This window comes from Coffea arabica, chromosome 11c, assembly GCF_036785885.1.
Source record: "Coffea arabica cultivar ET-39 chromosome 11c, Coffea Arabica ET-39 HiFi, whole genome shotgun sequence".
Taxonomy (NCBI): domain Eukaryota; kingdom Viridiplantae; phylum Streptophyta; class Magnoliopsida; order Gentianales; family Rubiaceae; genus Coffea; species Coffea arabica.
This window is the reverse complement of record NC_092330.1, coordinates 41,341,453-41,360,746: the sequence shown is the minus strand read 5'-3', so window position 1 is coordinate 41,360,746 and position 19,294 is coordinate 41,341,453. Positions and strand designations below refer to the sequence as shown.

Sequence of the window (19,294 nt, the reverse complement as noted above, 5' to 3'; positions counted from 1 at the left end):
AAAAGGGACACAAAGATGAAAGGCAAAGATAAAGTGAATTACCTATGGAAAAGAACAGAGAAGTTTTTATTTGTACTTCGAATTCAATAAAACTCATTTAAATTCATCTCCCTAGACCAGCAATTCCATTATCCCAAGAGAACTACAAAACAATGAGTATAGAGAATATCTCTTTCACTATTTGGATGCTCGCGTTGCTTGGTTGGACAACATCCACGGAAGGGTGTCTCTGCAAATTGCTGCCTTTGGGATTCAGAACATTAAGACGCCAGTGTCGTACTTGGGCAGCTATCCATTGTGCAGGCCAAAATGTCTTTATAATCTCGAGAAATCCTGAATGAGTCGTAAACACTGCCATTGCTGCTCTTTTTGTATTCAAACAAAAGGTTCGAATGGTTGAATGCTGTTAGTTTGACGAATCCATAATCATAATCTCTGAAAATGCTCCATTTCGGTTGGAAGGTAGAAAATTCTGCAAGGCCTGCTCCTGCTCCTCCAGCAACCACATGGATTGTGCCGTTCAATATACCCTTATAGAAGTGCTTCTCATTGTTTGTGCAAATATTCTGCGGCAAGGAACAGAACGATATAGTTTAGAATTAATTTGAAGATCAATATCATCCATGCCTTTTGTTAAAGAGGACTGAAAGCCAGTCCGACTGTCTTTAAGTCTAGTTGAGAAGAGTCATAGGAGTAGCTGACAGTACTTCTTCTGGCAGCAGGTTGGCTTCTTGATTATCTATTCTTTCCTGCATTTATTTTCTGTACTCATATACAAAATAATCTCTTCCCATAGTTTAAAAGTTTGAATCTTATGTTGGATGAATCATACTTCATATGCTGCTTAACTGTCTAGGACTGTGTTCTTCATATCAAAAGTAAGAAAAACAGATAAGTCGTTTTGATTGGTTAAAAGGGACATTTTCAGCTCAGCCATTCGACCAAGAACACCTAGTAACCCGAGAAAAAAAAAAGTAAGATTGGATAAACGAATGTCAGCTGCGATCTATTATTTGATGTAAGCTATAGAATACCTGGTAAATGGGACAAGTCCTCTCATAATTATGCGCGTGCCCATAGATAGCAATATCAACTTTATATTTTTGCCAGAGTTTCTGAAGGCTCTCCCTCCCCATTGGTTCTGCAAATGATCCATCATCAGCATAAAATGTGGCAGAAGAATAACCTAGCACCCGGTGGGCAAGAAAGATGAGCCAAGGTTGCTTCTGTCGGTCTACAGATGCAAGGCAATGCTCAATGAAGTTGTATTGCTCTGAACCCTCTCTCCAATCATGTTCAGTGTCAGCTATGCAGAATCGGAACATGCCATAGTCTGTGGAGTACCTGAAAAGATAGGACAACAATATTGAATACGTCCCTCTTCTGGAACAGAAATTAGACTTCATCTCAGTCAGAGGATTTAAGGTTTTTCCTTGGGAATCATGTATCCACTACAGAGAGAAGATTATCGTGTGGAAATCCATTTCTGAATAGAAGCTGGAAAACTATCTACATTAACAAAGTGGACACTATTTCTGAGCATATCCGTTGCAAATAATGATTATATAGGTAGTTCAATAATCAAACTCACAGTTCTTGTGAACCTCTAATATAAGAACTCACAATCATGCAACCAGAAACAGTTTGTTAACACATTTTCCAATCTTATTTATCAGATCATAGTTGCCTTCTTTTGCTTCTACCAAAATCTTGAAAATATGTTCCTTGTCTAAGATAAGCATCAATAGCAACATAAAAGACTCGATGGACACAGCCATCTGAATTTCAGAGTACATGTTCATGAAAAATAACTTTGAATCATACCAGAATTTAGCTCTGTTCTCAGCAGGAACATAAAACATATTTTGAACTGGCACACCACATTCTCCTCCTGAATCCAAGTTGCCATAAAATGACCCTGTTCCAGGCCAATCTCGCTCATGGTTGCCACTGCAACAAGGATGGGTGTAATTCAACAAATAAAGCAGTAAATACTTAAACTCAACAACTTACATAACAGAACCCACAATACCTTGCAAGCATATAAGGTACAAGTGAAGAAATTGGTGCAATTTGAGATGTAAACTGATCCCACTGAGAAAGATACCCATTGGCATAAGTAATATCACCTATGTGGAAGACTATATCAATATTCTTTAAGTCCTTGATAAGCTGATTGGTGGTGTCAAGGGCACCTTGTTGGAAATTGTTATATTCATTGGAGCCATCGGCTTCATCCTGCAGTGTGTAAAACAACTTCATAACTGCACTGTGGGCCAATTTATGGCGGCTTCAGAATCTGTCTTTCAACTGAGAAAATTCTACTCTTTAACAACTTGTGATTTGCGTGAGTGAATCTCAAAGGGTTGCATAGTTTGATTAACTACTCAAATAAGTTAGAAGGAAAGAAAGCACATTCAAGAAATATAAAACAAGGCTCTTCTTGTGGGCATAATCTATAGAGAATGGTTACATATTTGAAATGAAAACAGTAGAAAAGCAGTTTGACTTCTAATAAGCATGATAAGAGACCTTTTTTTTTTTTTGAACAGGAAGACCATGAAGGTAGTTTCTTGATTATAGGCCATCATTATTAAAGTAAAGGAAACAGGTAAGATTGACATGTCTGATTCTGACCAGGAAGAACCCCACCTTTCCCATGTCACCGAAAATGACTACACGCTGTAGGGAGTTTTGACCAGGGTAAGGAGATGCTCTGAACTGGTAATTCTGGCTCCAGATGTAGGATCCGTTGTGCAATCGATGTCCCAACTTGTAGGTGTAACTGCAACAGCAATATGATTTTCTGTATGAAACATATACAAATTTCATAGTGCACTTCTGGAACATAAAACATACAGTACGTTGGGCCACAACTCCTTCAAGTAACTAGTGTGAATAAATCCAGGATCACGCCAACCAACAGTAGTCGCTGGAGCACCTGTATATTTCAACATAATACCTCAGTGTCTATACGAAATATTAGGATAAGGAAAAGCTGAATCTTAATGAACAGGTTTCCTCCTCTTTTGGCTCAAGTGGCCATGGCAGCCATGGCAAGATACCCACTACAAAAGCAATGGTTTACATAAATATTTATCCAATAAAATCACAAGCATCTGCTACATGGGTATTTTAAAAATTAGTTGTAATTTCTACAGGTCATCAAATGGTATCAACTACTTGGTGCATCCAGAAGCTGTTACACATGGATGATGGCAAACCAGAGTGAGTTTTTGTATCTGCTTTCTTGAACTATGAACCCACTGTTGAGAGGGTCTGTTAGCTAGCATCAAATCATGCATATGAGTCCTAACTTTATTTAAAAAAAAAAAAAGAGAAGATAAACTGGAGAGATTCATGTACCACACAGGCTGTTGCGGTCAAAAGTAAGTGTCCCTGCTGGAGAACGTCTCTGTTCATCTCCTTTCAGACCCCATTCAACAAAAGGCTCTGCATCATTGATTCCATATCCACTAGTCCATGTCACAGTCATCTGGGTGATGTTAATGAGTAAATAATTTTAACAAGTAGCTTAGAAGTAACTCTCCAATTTAGAAGTCATTTAAAAGGGAAAAAAAACTTTTCTGACACCAAGGAAATCATCAACATTCAAATGGCAAAAGTCTAATCCTAAGCAATACAAGAATGAAGAATGCAGAGAAAGAGGAAGCATAAAAAGTTCATGTAGTTGGTCTCCCTTGGTATAGTTTTCTCCTTGGTTACATAATACATAAGTTAAAACTGCAAAGAGAGCAGCAAGAAATATTTACTTACTTCATCCCACGTCTTTCCTTGTGCCAAGCGTGGGTATACTGGTGCATTTGGATTTGCAAAGGCAACTTTGTTGGACAATGCAACCAGCTTTGGCTGTTCATATAAGAAAGACAAGTCATATTGCAGCTAAAAACAGCCATCTCAAATGCAACACAATATTTCCACAAACAACCCTAAGCAAAAGCAAAATAATCAGAAAGGAAAGCAAACCAAAGAATAGAAATCAAAAGGCAGAAGATTAAGAAAACTAGAATGACAGATTCACAATGAGGTTTAAAGACGATAAATATCCACAATCAATCCATGACAGTCGTAGAAGATCAGTCTAATAGCACCATAATCCCTCTCCCTTGGTCCTAAATTTAACCATACTGCACAAGTAAAAGGCCTTAAAAGATTTAATAAATATTTAATAAACTGGAAACAACACTTATTAGGCTTTATGAACACAAAGTTTTAGTAACTGTTTAAATTGAATAAGCTAAAAGTTAAAAGATATTGTGGAAAGCGTTTGGGTTCCAACACTTTGAAAGTTTGATAATAATCTGAGGTAAAACAGCAAGACCAATTTTTTCCATGTCAGTAATGCAGCACTACGTACTACCTCATGGCCTGATGCAAGTGGTTTCAGAAATTTGAAAAATATGTAAAGAATTATATTAGATCATAGGATGGTTTAAAAGATAAAAGCTTACATTGGATACTCCACCGGAAAATATAGCAAAAGAGAAGTCTGATCTCTGGTTGATCAGTTGAAGCTTCAGCGAACCTTTTCCAGTGTTTTTGTAAGTAGGATTGGTGCGATTTGCATATTGATACTGCAGAAATAAGAAAATAGTTCAAAAGATGCCATTTTGTTCTCTCTATAGATATGCACAGAGCAACCGGACGTTTCTGTGCCCTTTTTTATTCGGTCAATCACAAACCTTTATGGGTGCGTTACACAGTAGAGGTGGAGACACCATGCGATTTTCGGCGGAGCAAGCAGCTGCACTGAAACTCGTTAGTTGAAATGCATACATTAGCCTAAAATCTCATCCATATTGTAGTCCCAAGTAGAGATTTCCTCATCTTGGGGTTGGGGGACAGGATGAATGCGAACTGCACTAACAAGTCTGAAAATAAAGGTATGCTTCACCTAAAATTGGCGGGAGAAAATACTCCAATCCAGTCATCAATTGCTGGATTTGAAATGCTGTACTCTACAGTAACCCATTCTTGGTTTAGCCCCTAGAACATAGAAGAAGAGTTGCAAAAAAGTTACATTTGATTTTTACTTTCAGACCCTGTTTTCTGCGCCTAAAACAACAATTTCAATTCTGAATCCAATTTTAGAATTTTTTTCAACTGAAAATAGTTTGTGATGATCACCCAACTCCTCATGCTACGTAAAGCATGCTGCTATAGAGTACATTTGACACTTACATTAGCTCCAAGAGTTGGAGGAAATGCTCTTATGGAGGCATTATTATCAATTGCAGCTACTGTCTTCTGAATGGAAATCCGAGCAAGCGGATGGTCCCCATGCGATATCACCCTTTGAGAGCAGAGTAGGAGCCACAGAATTGCAGGCAAAATAAAGAAAGCTCGCATTTTACCTCAAACAGAATCTGAAACAATCGAAACAAAATATTAAACTCATCCTCACGAGACAGACATTAGCTTTCATGTATCCTAGATTTCTCAACAAGATCACACTTTTGCATGACAATCTTCATTTACAGATGGTAGACTTAGCTCTCAACACTGCTAAAAACCATCAGAAGATCAAACACAAAAAACTCGGGAATCCAGCAGGCATAAATGCAAATTTAAGCCCTCATGAAAATTTGGATTATATCGTTTTTCCTAATATTTACCTCAAAAAGATCTGTGGGCTGCACTTCAACAAGCAAGCAGATGAAGTACGGGAACAATTTATTCAAGCATTAACTCAACCGAAAGATATTAAGGTTGAACTTGCTTGAAGTCAACTGGTGTTGAAGAAGACTTGATACCCAATGAGAAACCCGAGAATCCAGATCAAGTTAAAACTTAAATGGGTTGCTGGGATTTCACTTATTTAAGAGAAAAAGTACATAGACTTTAAATGTAAGACATGCACAATAAAAAGAAAATCCATGGTTTATGAACTGCTGCTGGAGAAAGCGACAGTGTCAGCTTAAGTAGTCCTGCTTTTTACATCTGTTAGTCCTATAATTTTACTAGGAATCTTTGGTAGAAGATTCCATTAATGGCCGGCTTTGAAGGAAGGTGATTAAACTCGACGAGTATCATCAGGCAAATTTATAGTAGCTTGATTGTGTGAAACGTTAACAACTTGTCAGCAGCCAGCCCAAGGAGGTCGGCTGCTGACAACAGAGAAGCTCAGCTCTACTTTTTCTGTTATGCGTTTTTCTTCTTTTGTTTTTTTTTTTTTTTTTGTCTTTTTTTTTTTCTTTCTGTTTCTCAAAAGAAAAAGACAGAGAGAAAGTTATGGATTTTCTTTTATTCGAAGAAGGGTAGAAAATTATGGATGAAATCCCAAATTTCCAATCTCTTGTGAATGAATTCATGAAGTACTCATAAATTATTCGCCATTAATCTTAGACGAATGCATAAGTACTAAATCAAGCGAATTTTGAGAACGGAGAAAATAACAGTCAGAGAATTACTTTAGTCGAGCTCAATGTGACCATCAAAAACAGAGTTTGCACTATAAAAAAGATTGCATCGCCCTAGTCAAGATTTGTGTTCACACTACAAAAGAGTTTATCTCACCAAAAAAAAAAATAGTAGGGTGAACTTGACTCTTTGCATTGCTTGATCTTTACCAAGACTCAAATTTGTTTACAGGCCTGATGGATCCGGGGCTGGTGAAATTGTCAGTTTTTTTATTGTACTACAAAATGTACGTGTACTTTTACAATTAATTACACTACAACATTAAGAGTGAAAAAGCACAACATGTTTTATAGTAACTTTTTTTTTTTTTTTTTTTTTTGTCTTGGTCCCATAATCAATCCATCTAAACTCAAATTAAACACATCTGAACAATCAATAATGCAATTTGCTTTGACAAATGACAATTGTATGGTTAACCCGTTGGTAATTGTGTCGCTGCCTTGATAACTGCAGCCTAATTTGGCAGTCTTATGTATAATCTGCTCACATTTCACCTTCCATCTTCGCTTTGATTGCAATTGGTAATGGACTAAATCCATGTTCCTAAACTTCTTGTGCAGTCGAATAAAACATTGGCAAACACCATGCACGTCGGGTATTGGATAAAGAAACTGTAGGGCAACCTGTCATTTTACATCTGCCAAAAGGAAAGAAAGAAAGAAGGAAAGAAATAGACAATACAGCACTAGAAGAAGATGTTTCCAAAGCGACAATCTCTCAGGCAATTCCGGAACTCTTCTTCCACCCACAGGTAGAAAACCAATATAAAGAATTGCTTCTTCAAATGAAAAGTGTCATCCACACGATCAGAAATCCTGAAACGAAAGAAAACCAAAAGTTAACCATTTTGTTGGTTCAATTTGTGCAATCTGCTGATGTTATAGGATGAAGTTGCAATCTATATCAGAAATTTAGGTGCAATTTTAAAGACTTCTTGTTTAAAGAAATGTTGAGAGCAATTTTAAGGTTATGAGATGCTGAAATTCACTACGTAGTTAAATATATAGCAGGGAAGAACGGTGAACATTTTCTTTCTACCAGTTTGTTCTTCCAAATATTTGCAATATATTTTGTGTGAGAATAAAAAGAGCTCCTTTCTAAACTTTTTCTTCAATTGGGGCAAAAAGTAGTGTGAAAGTGTCAAACATCACCCACTATTTTCAGTCAGAGAAGACTTTTGGTCTGAAAAATGACAAGCATAAAGTAAGAAAAAAAATGCAAACTTTTGCCTTTTACCTCCGAGACATAATTTCCTTTGAATTCTGCGTCTCCATGTCCCACTCCAAGCATATCCTGATCAAATCAAGATGAGATTTTTCACTTAAAAACAGGGCATGATATGTAAAATTAGGCATCAAATTTCAAACCAAGAAAACTAGTACGGGTGCAGCTACCTCGTCCGTAGCAATTGATGGTGGTATTCATTCCATTCTTGCAGATACAGGCAAATGACTGGTTGAAACCAGAAAAACCACAGGATCCTCCACTATCCTCACAGTTTTTGCACGATTCTGTATAATATGAGCCATTGAATTGCAATGGAATCCCATACTGCCATTTCATTGGATTTCCTTCATCCCCTCCAAAACCAATAACTGATGAATATGATGAGCATTGGAGCTTAGGAAGATCCAAACCATAACCTGAACCAAGAGGAATTGGAGGTTCATAAACACAACAGGTGGATATTGGTGCACTTGGTACCAACCCAATCCCAGTAATTGCATTGCAAGAATACAAGCCTCTGCATATATTTGAGCCTGAACCTGTATCGCATAGATCTTGTCTTTTATCAAACACTGGAGATGTTGTGGAGCATCCAAGCAGAACAAATACATTGTCTGTTGTTATGCTGAATGGGCTCTCGCGATCCAATATAAAGCTTCCTGAGTTCTGCATTGAAGAACAGGTTGACATGAGAGGATCTGTAACAAGAATGGTGTTGCTTGAGTAGTCTATTGAGGATACAGTGTATATGCCAGTGCCAGTGGTGAACTGGAGCACCCCAGAACTGCATCTGATGTATCTAGCAAAGTGAGGATGCCCACAACCAAATCCAGAACCAAAGGGAAACTTTATGGGAACACTACCACAAGTATCATGACATGTACCATTGATAGGAATGATGCTGGGAATGGCATGATTTGCCTGAATTGAGTGAACTAAGAGAAGCAAGACACTAACTTGCCAAAAAATGGTAAAATGTGACATTGAAGAGCCTGGTCAGAAGATGGAGCAATTCGTTATTGGGGCATATAAAAGATGAAAACTGGCAGAGGAACGGGGCATTTTACACTTTTCGGTGAAGGTGTATATTATGTCAAAGTTCCTGAAAAGAAGAGCCCGCCTTTATGATGGGTTCTAGCTGAACAGCACTACGGCTTTTGAGTTGATAAAAACTCTGAAAATTAGCCAAACCCAATGTATCTATCGGCTGCTGGCATAGTGCGATTAAGCATTCCAGCAAGATTATGTGACCGCACGCTACCAATATCTGAACCAAAATTAGCCAACTTTGGATTAAATTTTTCCTAGGCTGTAATTAGTAATTACAGCGGTGGGCAGCCAAAAAGGATACACAGCAAGTAGATTATTGATACTGACAATTCAAATCCTATTAAAAACAAGCACCTAAAAGGAATTAAAAAAAAAAAGAAAAACTAGAGCACCAAGAAAGTTATTGTGCGCTCATAATTCAAATATTGAAAGCGAAAAAAAAATGAATGCCTATTCCCAGCCATAAACGCTGTAAAATTTACAATTGTCCACCTACTAGCTAACCTTGTACTTGCATTCCGTATATCCAAGTGTTACATGTTCTCTGTATCCCTAGCAAAGGAAATAGCAGCAACATGCAGAACTGAAGCTGCTAATTGGGAAATCAAGAGAATAAAAAATGATGAAACTCATGTAACACTAACTTGTTCCAATGAAGCAGATAAGTCTTTAAATTTTCCTTAGCCTTCCTCCCCTTGTTGCTCTTTACCTATGAATAGCAGCAGGCTTTGCAGCTGGAATATCATCTCGGTCAAGAAAACTGGATATATTTTTGCCTTTGTGAGTGCTTCAGATATTACGCACTATACAATATGGAAAGATCTGAGGCATTCAAGAATACCTTAACTTCAAGCGTAACAAGAACCAGCATCTGTTTAGCTTTGCTAAATGAAACATCACGACCTGCTTGTTGAAGTAATCCTTCAAGCAGAAGCACCAGGCATTTCTGCAGAAAATAATTAAAAAGGTTCATCATGTATTTAGACCAGCCCAGTTCTTGAATGCGATCAGTGCTTCCATTTTCCTAAAGTTCCTCCTCCTCAACTTTGAAACTTTGAGCTTCTTGTGTGTCTCCATGAATGCTTGTTTGTACCTCCATTTATCAATAAATATCTTCATTTCTTGAGATTTCTCCACAACTTGCATCACAGCGTCAAAGAAACCCCCTTTAACCAAAGCATATAGGAAAGCGTCAACCAAGATATTGTCTAGTTTGATTTTCTTCTCCCCTTCAATCGAAACCTTTCTCTTCACCTCGTTCCACAACATCAACACGCTAAAATACTTCTCTGCTGCCACATACCCATTAATTAGGGAAAGATAAGTCTGTTCATTTGGCTCGAATTGAAGGAAAATCATCCTCCTCAAAGTCCTCCTGGCATCTTCCAGTCTCCCAGCCTTACAGAAAGCATGAATAATTGAATTCCAATCGTGGGTACCAATTTCAATTCGAGGGTCCCCGACAACCTCATCCAAGAATGCTGCCATCAGTTCAGGTCGATGGCTTTCAGTTAAACCTGTCATTATAGTCAGATAGCTCGCTTTCAGGTCAGGTATTCTTGCTTCTCTCATGTCCCTAAACAGAGAAAAAGCTGATTGAAAGTCTTGACAAGCCATGGATGCCTCTATTACAGCATCATAACTATCAACATCCAACTGAAGTCCAGAATTACTTATCTCTGCAACCAATTGAGCAGCTTCAGCCGTTCGTTGCTCTCTGCAATAAGCTTTTAAGATTGACGCATAAACCCCCAACCCAACACAAGCTCCTTGTGCATTCATTTCATCAACAATGCTATGTGCCTTATCTAACAAGCCATTGCTAACGCAAGCATTGATAATACCAAATCCAATAGTTCTCTCAACTATGACAGATGAAGGTTCCAACTTCTGAGCTTCAACAATCAGGTTTGCCAAAACTTTTGTGCTCCCCTTTTCAAGATATCCTTTAACAACTTCACCATAAATTTCTTCAGTAAAGCATGCACCTTGTTCATTCCCTTCTTTGACACTACGCAGAATAGTTGCCGAAACAAAATCCAAGTTACCTGACTTCAAATATCCACTAACCAATTTACTAAGAAAAACATTTTTGCTAGAAAGGCCAAATTTTCCAATCAAAGCTTCTAACTCAGAAATTTTGCCCTCAAGCCCCTTCAAAGCATACAAATACCCAAGGTAACTAAAACTAAACTCATCGGGCCTAATACCCAATACAGACATCATCTCTACAACTCTATCAGCCTCAGTAACAGTTTCAATCTCACAGCAACACCCCTCCAATGCAGCATTACAAGCTATCAAATCAGGCTTCAAGAAGTCTAACTTCTCATCAATAGCAATCCTACAAGTCTCATTAAAAATGCTCAAATACGCGATAAAGCTACCGCTTTTCCTACTAATATGGACCAGAACACCACCCCACAACTTAAAAGGCAGGAAAAATCTGTTCTTGAACATACACTTAACCAATGCAATAACAGGGGCAGCAGTATTGCCATTCTTCATAGAATTCAAAACGGTCATTACAGATTCATATTCTAACAATTCTGGATTCTTTTCTATCAAATAAACAACTGTTGCAAATGCTCTTTTAAGATTGTGAGTATCATTTAATGAAGACAAGTGGTTAATTAGTGAATTCGTAAGGGACTTACTGGGAAAAGAAGAGGAATTGGTGAGGGTTTTGAAAGATTTCCATGCTTCATCTATGTTTTGGCTGATGAGGGAGGACTCAAGAGTGGACTCGAGAGTGGTTTTGTGATCTTGGGAAAGCCCTTTTGAAGTGGACTCTTGAGGTTTTGGTAAGGGGTTTAAGGGTTCTTTGTTTGATCTCTTTAGTGCAAAAACTGAAGGCTGCAGAAACGAATAAAGGGTTGGAATTTCTGGTTCTGATGAAAAGGGTCTTCTTGCTATCAAACACACAGCCCTTCTCCACATTCTCCCCAACTCCACAGTCCGCCCCCACCAATGCGCAGGGTTGAAGATGAAAGAGGCCCTTAAACCTAAGTAAATGAAAGATGAGAGAGAGCCATGCTCTTAACAACATCAGCTGGAATAGCTCAGTTGGTTAGAGCGTGTGGCTGTTAACCACAAGGTCGGAGGTTCAAGCCCTCCTTCTAGCGTAGCTCTTTCTGTTTTTCTCTTTTGACGGGTTACAAATTATTAGTTAGGCTCTTTTTGTTTTCCTATTTTGACTTTTTGTTATTTTGCTTCTTCTAACGGGCTACAAATTAAATGTCTTTTTTAATTTATGGGGCTTTTTTTTTTTTTTTTTTTTTGTTGTAATTATTGGCCCCCTTTTCCTAAACTCCTTAGCAGTTGAGTAGTTGATCGAACTTCTGAAGTGAGCCATGGAATCAAAAGCAGCAGCGGAGATGATGTTCGAAGAATGGAATGGGACTGCATCAACAAAACTCACGAAAACAGCTACCATCACTTTCACTGAAAATGAAGCTGAATCCTTTCCAACTTCTCCGTCCATTAAAAAGTCCAGCAGCCCATTTAAACAAATCACCAGCAGGATTCTTGAAGCTTTCCTACCTGAGGCAAGCTACGATCTTTTCACTTATCAATGCAGTTATACATGATAAAATACGTATTTGTTAGATATTTTATGTGCAAGCTTGATTCAATATTTGGGAATTTATGAGAATTTGTTTTTGGGTTTAATAATTGGATTAGCTGTATAAATGAAGTAATAAATAGATTGATGATTAAGGCAACTTTCATGCTATTACTTATGTAAGTTTGATCAGGATCGCACTGGAGAAAAAGGACATAAAGGAGTGTATCTTAACTTATTTCTGTGTAAGACTATTTATTTGATAAATTTCTCTGGTTGGACTGGTGAGAGAGGAGAATTTATGTTCAACGAAAACAGAGCGAAAATGGAAAAGAATATTGAGATTATAATATATTGTGGCCGGATAACTCGTAGTTTTGTTGACTTACACTACTGTCTATTTATGAATTTTGTAAATTGCCACAAAGATGTGTACACGTTTTCAATGTGTTTGTCATTGTCCATTACTTGTCTAGCTCTTGGCTTCTCATCTGTGTGTTTATCGCTTAGATGCTTGGACTAGTCAGATGATTGAAAATCTAAGTTGAAGTTTTTGTTTCTGAAAGACTGAGTTTTGAAGATTGCTTGGTGTCAGAAGTCTTCAATTTTGTTCACTGAAACTGCCTTTCTTACTTGGACATTGATGATGCATGTACCCAATGCAGGGTTTTCCTGATAGTGTAACTTCGGACTACGTGCCCTTTCAAGTATGGGATTCATTGCAGGTTGGATGTAATCATCAATCCTGTAATAACAAACATTTTCATTATAACAGTTATCCCCTTTATTTTATCATTTAAATCTTGTTGCATGTACTTGCATTCAGGGTCTTTCTACGTATGTGCGAACAATGTTGTCAACCCAGGTAAGATATCTGAGGACATTTATAAAAAATTCGTAGAACACTGGCTGTAATACTAAATTTTTGTTTACATAGAATTCGGTGTTCCATATGTTTTTAGGCTCTACTGAGTGCTATTGGGGTTGGTGAGAAATCAGCTACTGTTATCGGGGCCACATTTCAGGTAAAGTATTTGTTACCTGTGAATTTTTCTAATTGTTTGTTAAGGTTTCAGCCTGTCAAGGGTGATCTTTTCAATCTCATGAAATGTGCAGTGGTTTTTGAGGGATTTGACTGGAATGCTTGGTGGTATCTTGTTCACATTTTACCAGGTCTGAAGTCCTGTCCTTCCTTGTTGCTTATACAGTTTTTAAATAAAGAGCATCTGTCATAATCACACCAAGTAGGGGTTTACTTATCTATTTAACTCTCTGCTATCCCAAAATTTTTATGATACTTTAGCTTCTTTAGTGTAGTATGGCGTTGTCATAGTTTGCACAAGGCATTCATTCTTTATCTTGCCAGTTGTAACAATTTGATTCTATAATCTGTCGACAATACTTTGTCAATTGAGCAGCAAATGACTGCATCAAGCATTATCTTTTACTATGTTGATTTTCAGGGTTCTAACTTGGACAGTAATGCAAAAATGTGGCGTTTGGTGGCAGATCTCATGAATGATCTTGGTACATGGTTTTATATATTTTTGAGCTTTGACTTGATGTTTAATTACCATTGGTGGCGTGTCTTTCACTCTCTTATACACATGCACAGAGAGAGAGAGAGAGAGAGAGAGAAGTTTGTACGACTTCTTCATATCTCTTTGTGCTTTTGGCAAGAAGAGGAACAATATGAAAAATTATTGGTTCTACACATGCAGACACACTCTAGAAACTCACTGTTTCACAACTATTATCTAAATTCCAGAACGAATATTTGCCTTTCTTCTTGTTTAGGAAAAAAAGTCGTTCAAAGTTTTCCAAAATTCTAGCGGTAAGATCTTCAGAAATTATGACAGTTCCACAAAATGAAAAAAAAAAAGGAAAAAACAAATGGTATGCAGCTTTGATGCATAGAAAATTAGTGTAAAGATATTGAAATTTTGCTCTCCTTTTCATCAATAGGTAATAGCGTAGCTATATTTGCTAATATTTCCATTATTTTCTTACAGTTCTCATCATTTGTTCAGTGTATGCAAAGTTACTTGGTATCAATTTTCGTTTTCCAATAACTAAATGGAAGTAATATGGCATTTGTTGCAGGAATGTTGATGGATCTTCTTTCTCCTTTATTTCCTTCAGCCTTTAGTTTCATTCTTTGCTTGGGAAGCTTGTCAAGGTCATTCAGTAAGTTATAAAACGGTTAGTGGACATGCAAATATTTGCTTCATTTACATGGACCTGCACATTGTGGAGTAACGGTGTTATCTAGGGTTAAATAAACAAGAAGTTGACTTTTGTTAGAGTATATTTTCTGGTTAAATGGAGCTTACTGATTTCTTGGTTGTGTGCATGTCTTCTAGTTTCCTAACCAGATGAAATTGATTATAGATGGTAATGGTTTATCAACTGCAGAACAAGTACTGGAAATGCTGGCTTCTGCTCATTTTGCCAGCTTTCTTCAGCAAACTCCATTAACTGTTAAATATAGTTTGCAAACATTTCTGTGCACCTGTCAACATCTTCTGCTGTCTGTCAGTCCATAGAAGAGGAATGGCATGAAGAAGTTGATCATTCTAAACCATTTTTTGTTCCTCTTAGGCTGTATAATGCAAATTGGTTTGGAAAATTTTTATTTAGTCAACTTCGCCAAATTTCTTTTACTTTTACTCACAGTCCTTTCAAGGGTTGAGATCAACAAGCATCTGGCATTTTATATTCATATTTCTCTACCAGAAGTCTGACCAAACGAGATTTGCTTATAGCATCCTGCAATACTATTCATATGCTCATATCTGGCTAGAGATCTGGCTGATGAAGTTAAGGTATCTGAAGCCCATTCCAGATCACAAAGAATTAAGTTGACTTAATGTGTTTGGTTCTTAAGAATGGAAATCAGATTCTGCATGGCAAATTGTGTCCTTTTGGGTGCAATTCATTACACCACCATTCAAATCCTTAAACCAATCACGACCTGAGTTAATTCTTATACATTTTGACTTTTTAGTTTTGACCTGTCTATCAATTGATATGATGCATAAAATTGAGCTGTGCCTTTGTAGAATTGACTTGAAGTTTAATGCTATGATTTTAGGTCAGTGATGTTAACCAGCAGTACTTACCATAAAAGCAATCTCATTACCCCCCCCCTGGGGGCTAGGCCCCCAAAGGGTCCGTTTAGGGTTGCGGTAGTTATTGAAAAGTACTCCCTAATAGAGCTTTTAATAAAAGTACTTATTAACTGCTTAAGTGCTTTTATTTATATTGTTTGGAGACGTAGTTCAATAAGTACTTATTGTATTGAATAATGCGTAATTTGAGAATTTTTAAAAGTGTTTATATCTTTATTTGGTTCATAATATAGGATAAAATGATTAAATTTGATGTTTTATTTTTTAAATCACAAAAGCTACTCTAAAAACACCAAATTTGAGCTTTTGTTAAAAGTGCTTTTAACACCAAAATCTCTACTCCTAATTTTATGGGATGATGTTCATTAAACACTTTAAAAGTACTTTTAGCACTAAAAGTGCTTTTTTACCAAAAGCACCGCAACCCCAAACAGGGCCAAAATTCCCAAACCCAGTCCAACACAAAAAGATGGAAGAAAATGCATGTGATGACTATTGTTTTGACGTTGCATTGCTTTTACTTATTTATTCTTATAACTTGTTGATAAGCATTTTCATACTGTGGCTAACTTCCATTATCAAATCATGTTCATCTTGATAGCTGGTGTTGCTAGTGGAGCCACTAGAGCTGCTTTGACACAGCATTTTGCTCTTCAGAATAATGCAGCAGACATATCTGCTAAGGTACTTGTTTTGCTATTTCAAATGGATTTGAACATACCAAAGGCACTTATTTTACCTGTATTTCTTGACAGGAAGGAAGCCAAGAGACACTTGCAACAATGATTGGGATGGCTTTTGGAATGCTTCTTGCACGCATAACCATGGGACACTCCCTATCAATATGGTTATGTTTCTTGTCCCTCACAATGTTCCATATGTATGGTTAGTTCTTTTTCTTTTATTATCTGAATATCATGTCTTCTTATGATACTGTTATGATAACATAAACTCTTTTAACACTGTCTTGTGTATGCCTTTTGTTGTTTGCTTGCAGCAAATTACAGAGCTGTTTGTTGCCTTTCTCTTACCACACTAAACTGCCAAAGAAGCTCAATAATTTTGTTGCACTTCTTGGAGACTGGCCAAGGTCAGTTACAGGATATTTGTCGATGCTTTAACCTTGCTCAATTGATTGCTTCACTTACTACCTCGTAGTAGTTAGAGCTATTGTAGCATAAATTCGAAGTAATATTTTCTTTGTTATTATTTGGCTGACCAGTCTCAAGTTCTCTTCTCATGCTGCCTTATGGTTGGATTATAGTTAAATATTCAATGTAATATGTGGCTACACCGATAGTGTAACATTGAAAACAAGATATTTTGTGCATAAACCTGTCTACACTTGTAAGTGTTTATTAATTACAGTACTGTAATGTAGTCTCTGGACTTTTGTTGACCTTTTATTTGCACTATAACTGAGAGCTCTGATTACTTTTATCTGCAAAATTACATTTTTTACTATGAGCTTTTTTTTATATTTTATTTTTTTAAGGCCTTCCTCGTATTATTTTAGAATAAACTTCAGTACAATATAAAGTGATTGATTGTTCATCCTTTTACTGGGCAGTCCTCTCCCCAAAACAGGTCTCAACGATGGAGCATGTTTTACCAGTTTGGACCACTTCTTGGTGCTCAAAGAGTGTCAACATTTTACATACACGTGTTTGCATGGGTGTCAGGATCTCTTCACTCAACTATCGTGACTTGTAAGTTTCTGTTTTACTCAACAATATGCAATTCTTCATTATAGAATCCATAAAAGAAAAAGGAAAAAAAGAATCTAGTCTTGAAACGTAGAAGAATGAAAAAGAAATTTATGCTCCACATGAAACTTTAACCAATTGTTGCAGTGATAATGACAGTAAACTCATTTCTGAAATACTTCTCTGCTAGTAGTTTGTCTGATTCGACTTGATTTAATCTGCAGAAAATGGCCCTGAGTGGTATTCCTGTGATTAATATGCCAGATAAAAGAATTTGCATACTAATTTGTAGCTTATGTGCATCTTGTTTGTACCAAGCAGGGGGGAGCTCTCTCATTTGGCTGGATCTCATTACAAGAAAGGTTAAAATGATTCTGAGACAATTTCCATCCAAAATTAGCTTACTTTTAACTTCGACTTATCTGCTCTGTTTTGATCCTTGTAGCAAAATACTTGCTGCTTGATAAAAAGGGAGTGATAAATGTTGTTATGCACAAAGATTCCACAGCAACGGATGCCCTGAAGGCATTCATTCATGCACTTGTCATGGCAAAACTCAACAGTCAAGGCAGATCTGTTCATTCGGAGAGTCAACTATGGATTGATAAACACTATGAAGTATTTGTTCTTAAGGTACGTTTACGTGGCCGATTGGGTTTATTATACTGTGCCTTTAAGTGGGAGAAGAAAAGCTCTATGACGTATATTAGATAATGGAAGTTAGAAAAGAAACTGCACCATGGGAAAATCAGTGGTAAAATCATTGAAGCATGCTCTTAAGGCTTAAAGTTCAGATGATGTTATGTAGAAGTTTGATCTAATGGCTGGTCCTAACCATGCACTGTGCCTAGTGGTGTAGTGTATGACAGTTTCTGAATATAATTTTTCTTCTTTTCTCTAACTCTTTCTACTTTTCTTTTTGATACCATGATTATTACACTGAATAGAACATTATTTTTTTTCCCTACATTTTTGCTCTATGGCAGCTTCAGTCCTCGGGATGGAGAACAGAACGGCTTTTGTCCCCCACTGTCACCTGGAGGGCTAACTGGTTAATACCTTCTTCAAATGGAAAATTTGACTAAGCCTCCTGATTTCATAATTTTGGGGAGATATGGAGCAGAATGCAAAAGCTGTTGAACCTAAAAGAGAGTAATATTTCGATATTCTGAGCATCTGCTGGCTTAATGTTCTGACGTACAGTAGTAGAGGTAGAGGGATATATTGTTGGTTAGCTCTTTTGCGGGTGATGTCAGATCATTGCTGACGTTTAGTGTAGACACTCTTGCTGCAGGAGAACCTTCAGCTTTCCCATACTCGAAACAAAAACAGATGAAACTATGGAACTTTCGGATGCATTGTATAAGAAGGATTTTGAACAGGAGAAAGGTTTCCAATGCAATCAATTGCTGGACTATGAATGCTATCTTCTATAGTAATGGTTCTTTTTTTTAAAAAAAAAAAAATTGCGAAGAGGATCAATAGTGATTTTTCACCAACCCTCTTGATGATTTGAACCTGAAACTTGTCAATTATGGGGTGAGGTGTTGCTTCATTCTCAAAAACATAGAAGAATTTCGAGTGAATTTAAAAAAAAAAATGATAACCATCACTTGACAATGCATACAAGATTGAGCACTAACATTTGACTGGATGTTTTCGAAATAAAGGTTTAAATTGAATCTGAAACATTTTCATCTAGAAAAAGTTTGGATGTAAGGTTGATGGGCAGTAGCAAATAGTCCACTGTCCATAATTCAAGAGCTCCGTCCGGTTCAGCTTCTCCTGCCACTCCAAACAAAATCAAACCAGAAGAGATTCAAGAAACAAAAGGAATTATTCCATGCAAACACACACGAGAACGAATACGTGTAGCTCTATCAAGGAACTATTATCTAAACTTCAGAATGAATATTGGCCCTTCTTCTTGTTTATGAAAAGAAATCGTTCAAAATTTTCCAAAATTCTAATGCTAACCTCTTCAGAAATTTTGAGAGTTCCACGAAATGAAAAAAAAAATGGCGTGTAGCTCTGATCCGTAGAAAATCAGTGTGAAGAAATGGATAATTTCCTCTCTTTTTCATTAACAGGTAACAGCGTAGCTATATTTGCTAACACTAGTAGTATTAATAATTCCATTATTTTCTTACAGTTCTCATCACTTGTTCAGTATA

The 19,294-nt window shown here is 36.9% G+C and overlaps 4 protein-coding genes and 1 non-coding gene across 11 annotated transcripts; 2 read left to right on the top strand and 3 right to left on the bottom strand.

Moving 5' to 3' along the window:
• Nucleotides 1–38: 38 nt before the first annotated feature.
• Nucleotides 39–6,083, bottom strand: LOC113716864 (probable inactive purple acid phosphatase 1). Of its 2 annotated transcripts, XM_027241395.2 has the most exons (13): nt 5,637–6,083; nt 5,203–5,387; nt 4,916–5,007; nt 4,704–4,770; nt 4,473–4,595; nt 3,778–3,870; nt 3,367–3,496; nt 2,860–2,941; nt 2,653–2,785; nt 2,033–2,238; nt 1,825–1,950; nt 1,035–1,344; nt 39–566 (listed from the first exon to the last, which is right to left on the bottom strand). In XM_027241395.2, exons 2-13 carry the CDS (start codon nt 5,368–5,370, stop codon nt 261–263), a joined length of 1,836 nt encoding a protein of 611 aa, XP_027097196.1. In that variant the 5' UTR covers nt 5,371–5,387; nt 5,637–6,083; the 3' UTR covers nt 39–260. The 2 variants fall into 2 exon arrangements, with proteins under 2 accessions (XP_027097196.1, XP_027097197.1); XM_027241396.2 differs by lacking the exon at nt 5,637–6,083 and having other exon boundaries at nt 4,704–4,765; nt 5,203–5,342.
• A 923-nt stretch (nt 6,084–7,006) lies between these two features.
• Nucleotides 7,007–11,819, bottom strand: LOC113717265 (pentatricopeptide repeat-containing protein At1g69290). 6 transcript variants are annotated; one of them, XM_027242016.2, is made up of 5 exons: nt 9,560–11,819; nt 9,363–9,478; nt 7,836–8,334; nt 7,678–7,734; nt 7,007–7,256 (listed from the first exon to the last, which is right to left on the bottom strand). In XM_027242016.2, the coding sequence occupies exon 1, from the start codon at nt 11,656–11,658 to the stop codon at nt 9,691–9,693; it is 1,968 nt and encodes a 655-aa protein (XP_027097817.2). In that variant the 5' UTR covers nt 11,659–11,819; the 3' UTR covers nt 7,007–7,256; nt 7,678–7,734; nt 7,836–8,334; nt 9,363–9,478; nt 9,560–9,690. The 6 variants fall into 6 exon arrangements, with proteins under 6 accessions (XP_027097817.2, XP_027097815.2, XP_071926499.1 ...); XM_027242014.2 differs by having other exon boundaries at nt 9,223–11,819; XM_072070398.1 differs by having other exon boundaries at nt 7,836–8,935; nt 9,363–11,819.
• Nucleotides 7,589–9,691, bottom strand: LOC113716238 (uncharacterized). The gene is made up of 5 exons (XM_027240532.1): nt 9,560–9,691; nt 9,223–9,270; nt 7,836–8,589; nt 7,678–7,734; nt 7,589–7,623 (listed from the first exon to the last, which is right to left on the bottom strand). Exons 1-5 carry the CDS (start codon nt 9,689–9,691, stop codon nt 7,589–7,591), a joined length of 1,026 nt encoding a protein of 341 aa, XP_027096333.1.
• On the top strand, nt 11,770–11,843 carry TRNAN-GUU (transfer RNA asparagine (anticodon GUU)). Its single transcript has one exon. It is a non-coding gene; the product is annotated as a tRNA-Asn (tRNA).
• A 57-nt stretch (nt 11,844–11,900) lies between these two features.
• LOC113715400 (protein root UVB sensitive 3-like) lies at nt 11,901–18,541 on the top strand. The gene is made up of 14 exons (XM_027239582.2): nt 11,901–12,266; nt 12,949–13,008; nt 13,110–13,148; nt 13,246–13,308; nt 13,400–13,456; nt 13,747–13,810; nt 14,387–14,470; nt 16,016–16,098; nt 16,170–16,299; nt 16,412–16,504; nt 16,985–17,123; nt 17,442–17,482; nt 17,566–17,753; nt 18,107–18,541. Exons 1-14 carry the CDS (start codon nt 12,072–12,074, stop codon nt 18,203–18,205), a joined length of 1,335 nt encoding a protein of 444 aa, XP_027095383.2. The 5' UTR covers nt 11,901–12,071; the 3' UTR covers nt 18,206–18,541.
• The last annotated feature ends 753 nt before the right edge of the window (nt 18,542–19,294 follow it).

Excerpts from the sequence above, each read along its gene's own strand:
- LOC113715400 (XM_027239582.2), top strand. The coding sequence starts at position 12,072 with ATGGAATCAAAAGCAGCAGCGGAGATGATGTTCGAAGAATGGAATGGG. Across the intron at positions 13,149-13,245 it reads GAACAATGTTGTCAACCCAG|GCTCTACTGAGTGCTATTGG; the intron begins GTAAGATATCTG and ends ATATGTTTTTAG. Across the intron at positions 17,754-18,106 it reads ATGAAGTATTTGTTCTTAAG|CTTCAGTCCTCGGGATGGAG; the intron begins GTACGTTTACGT and ends GCTCTATGGCAG.
- LOC113716864 (XM_027241395.2), bottom strand. The coding sequence starts at position 5,370 with ATGCGAGCTTTCTTTATTTTGCCTGCAATTCTGTGGCTCCTACTCTGC. Across the intron at positions 5,008-5,202 it reads CTCCAACTCTTGGAGCTAAT|GGGCTAAACCAAGAATGGGT; the intron begins GTAAGTGTCAAA and ends TCTATGTTCTAG. Across the intron at positions 2,942-3,366 it reads TGACCGCAACAGCCTGTGTG|GTGCTCCAGCGACTACTGTT; the intron begins GTACATGAATCT and ends TGAAATATACAG.
- LOC113717265 (XM_027242012.2), bottom strand. The coding sequence starts at position 11,658 with ATGTGGAGAAGGGCTGTGTGTTTGATAGCAAGAAGACCCTTTTCATCA.
- LOC113716238 (XM_027240532.1), bottom strand. The coding sequence starts at position 9,691 with ATGAACCTTTTTAATTATTTTCTGCAGAAATGCCTGGTGCTTCTGCTT. Across the intron at positions 9,271-9,559 it reads TTGTTACGCTTGAAGTTAAG|GGATACAGAGAACATGTAAC; the intron begins GTATTCTTGAAT and ends TTCCTTTGCTAG. Across the intron at positions 7,624-7,677 it reads AAGGAAATTATGTCTCGGAG|ACCAAAAGTCTTCTCTGACT; the intron begins GTAAAAGGCAAA and ends GTCATTTTTCAG.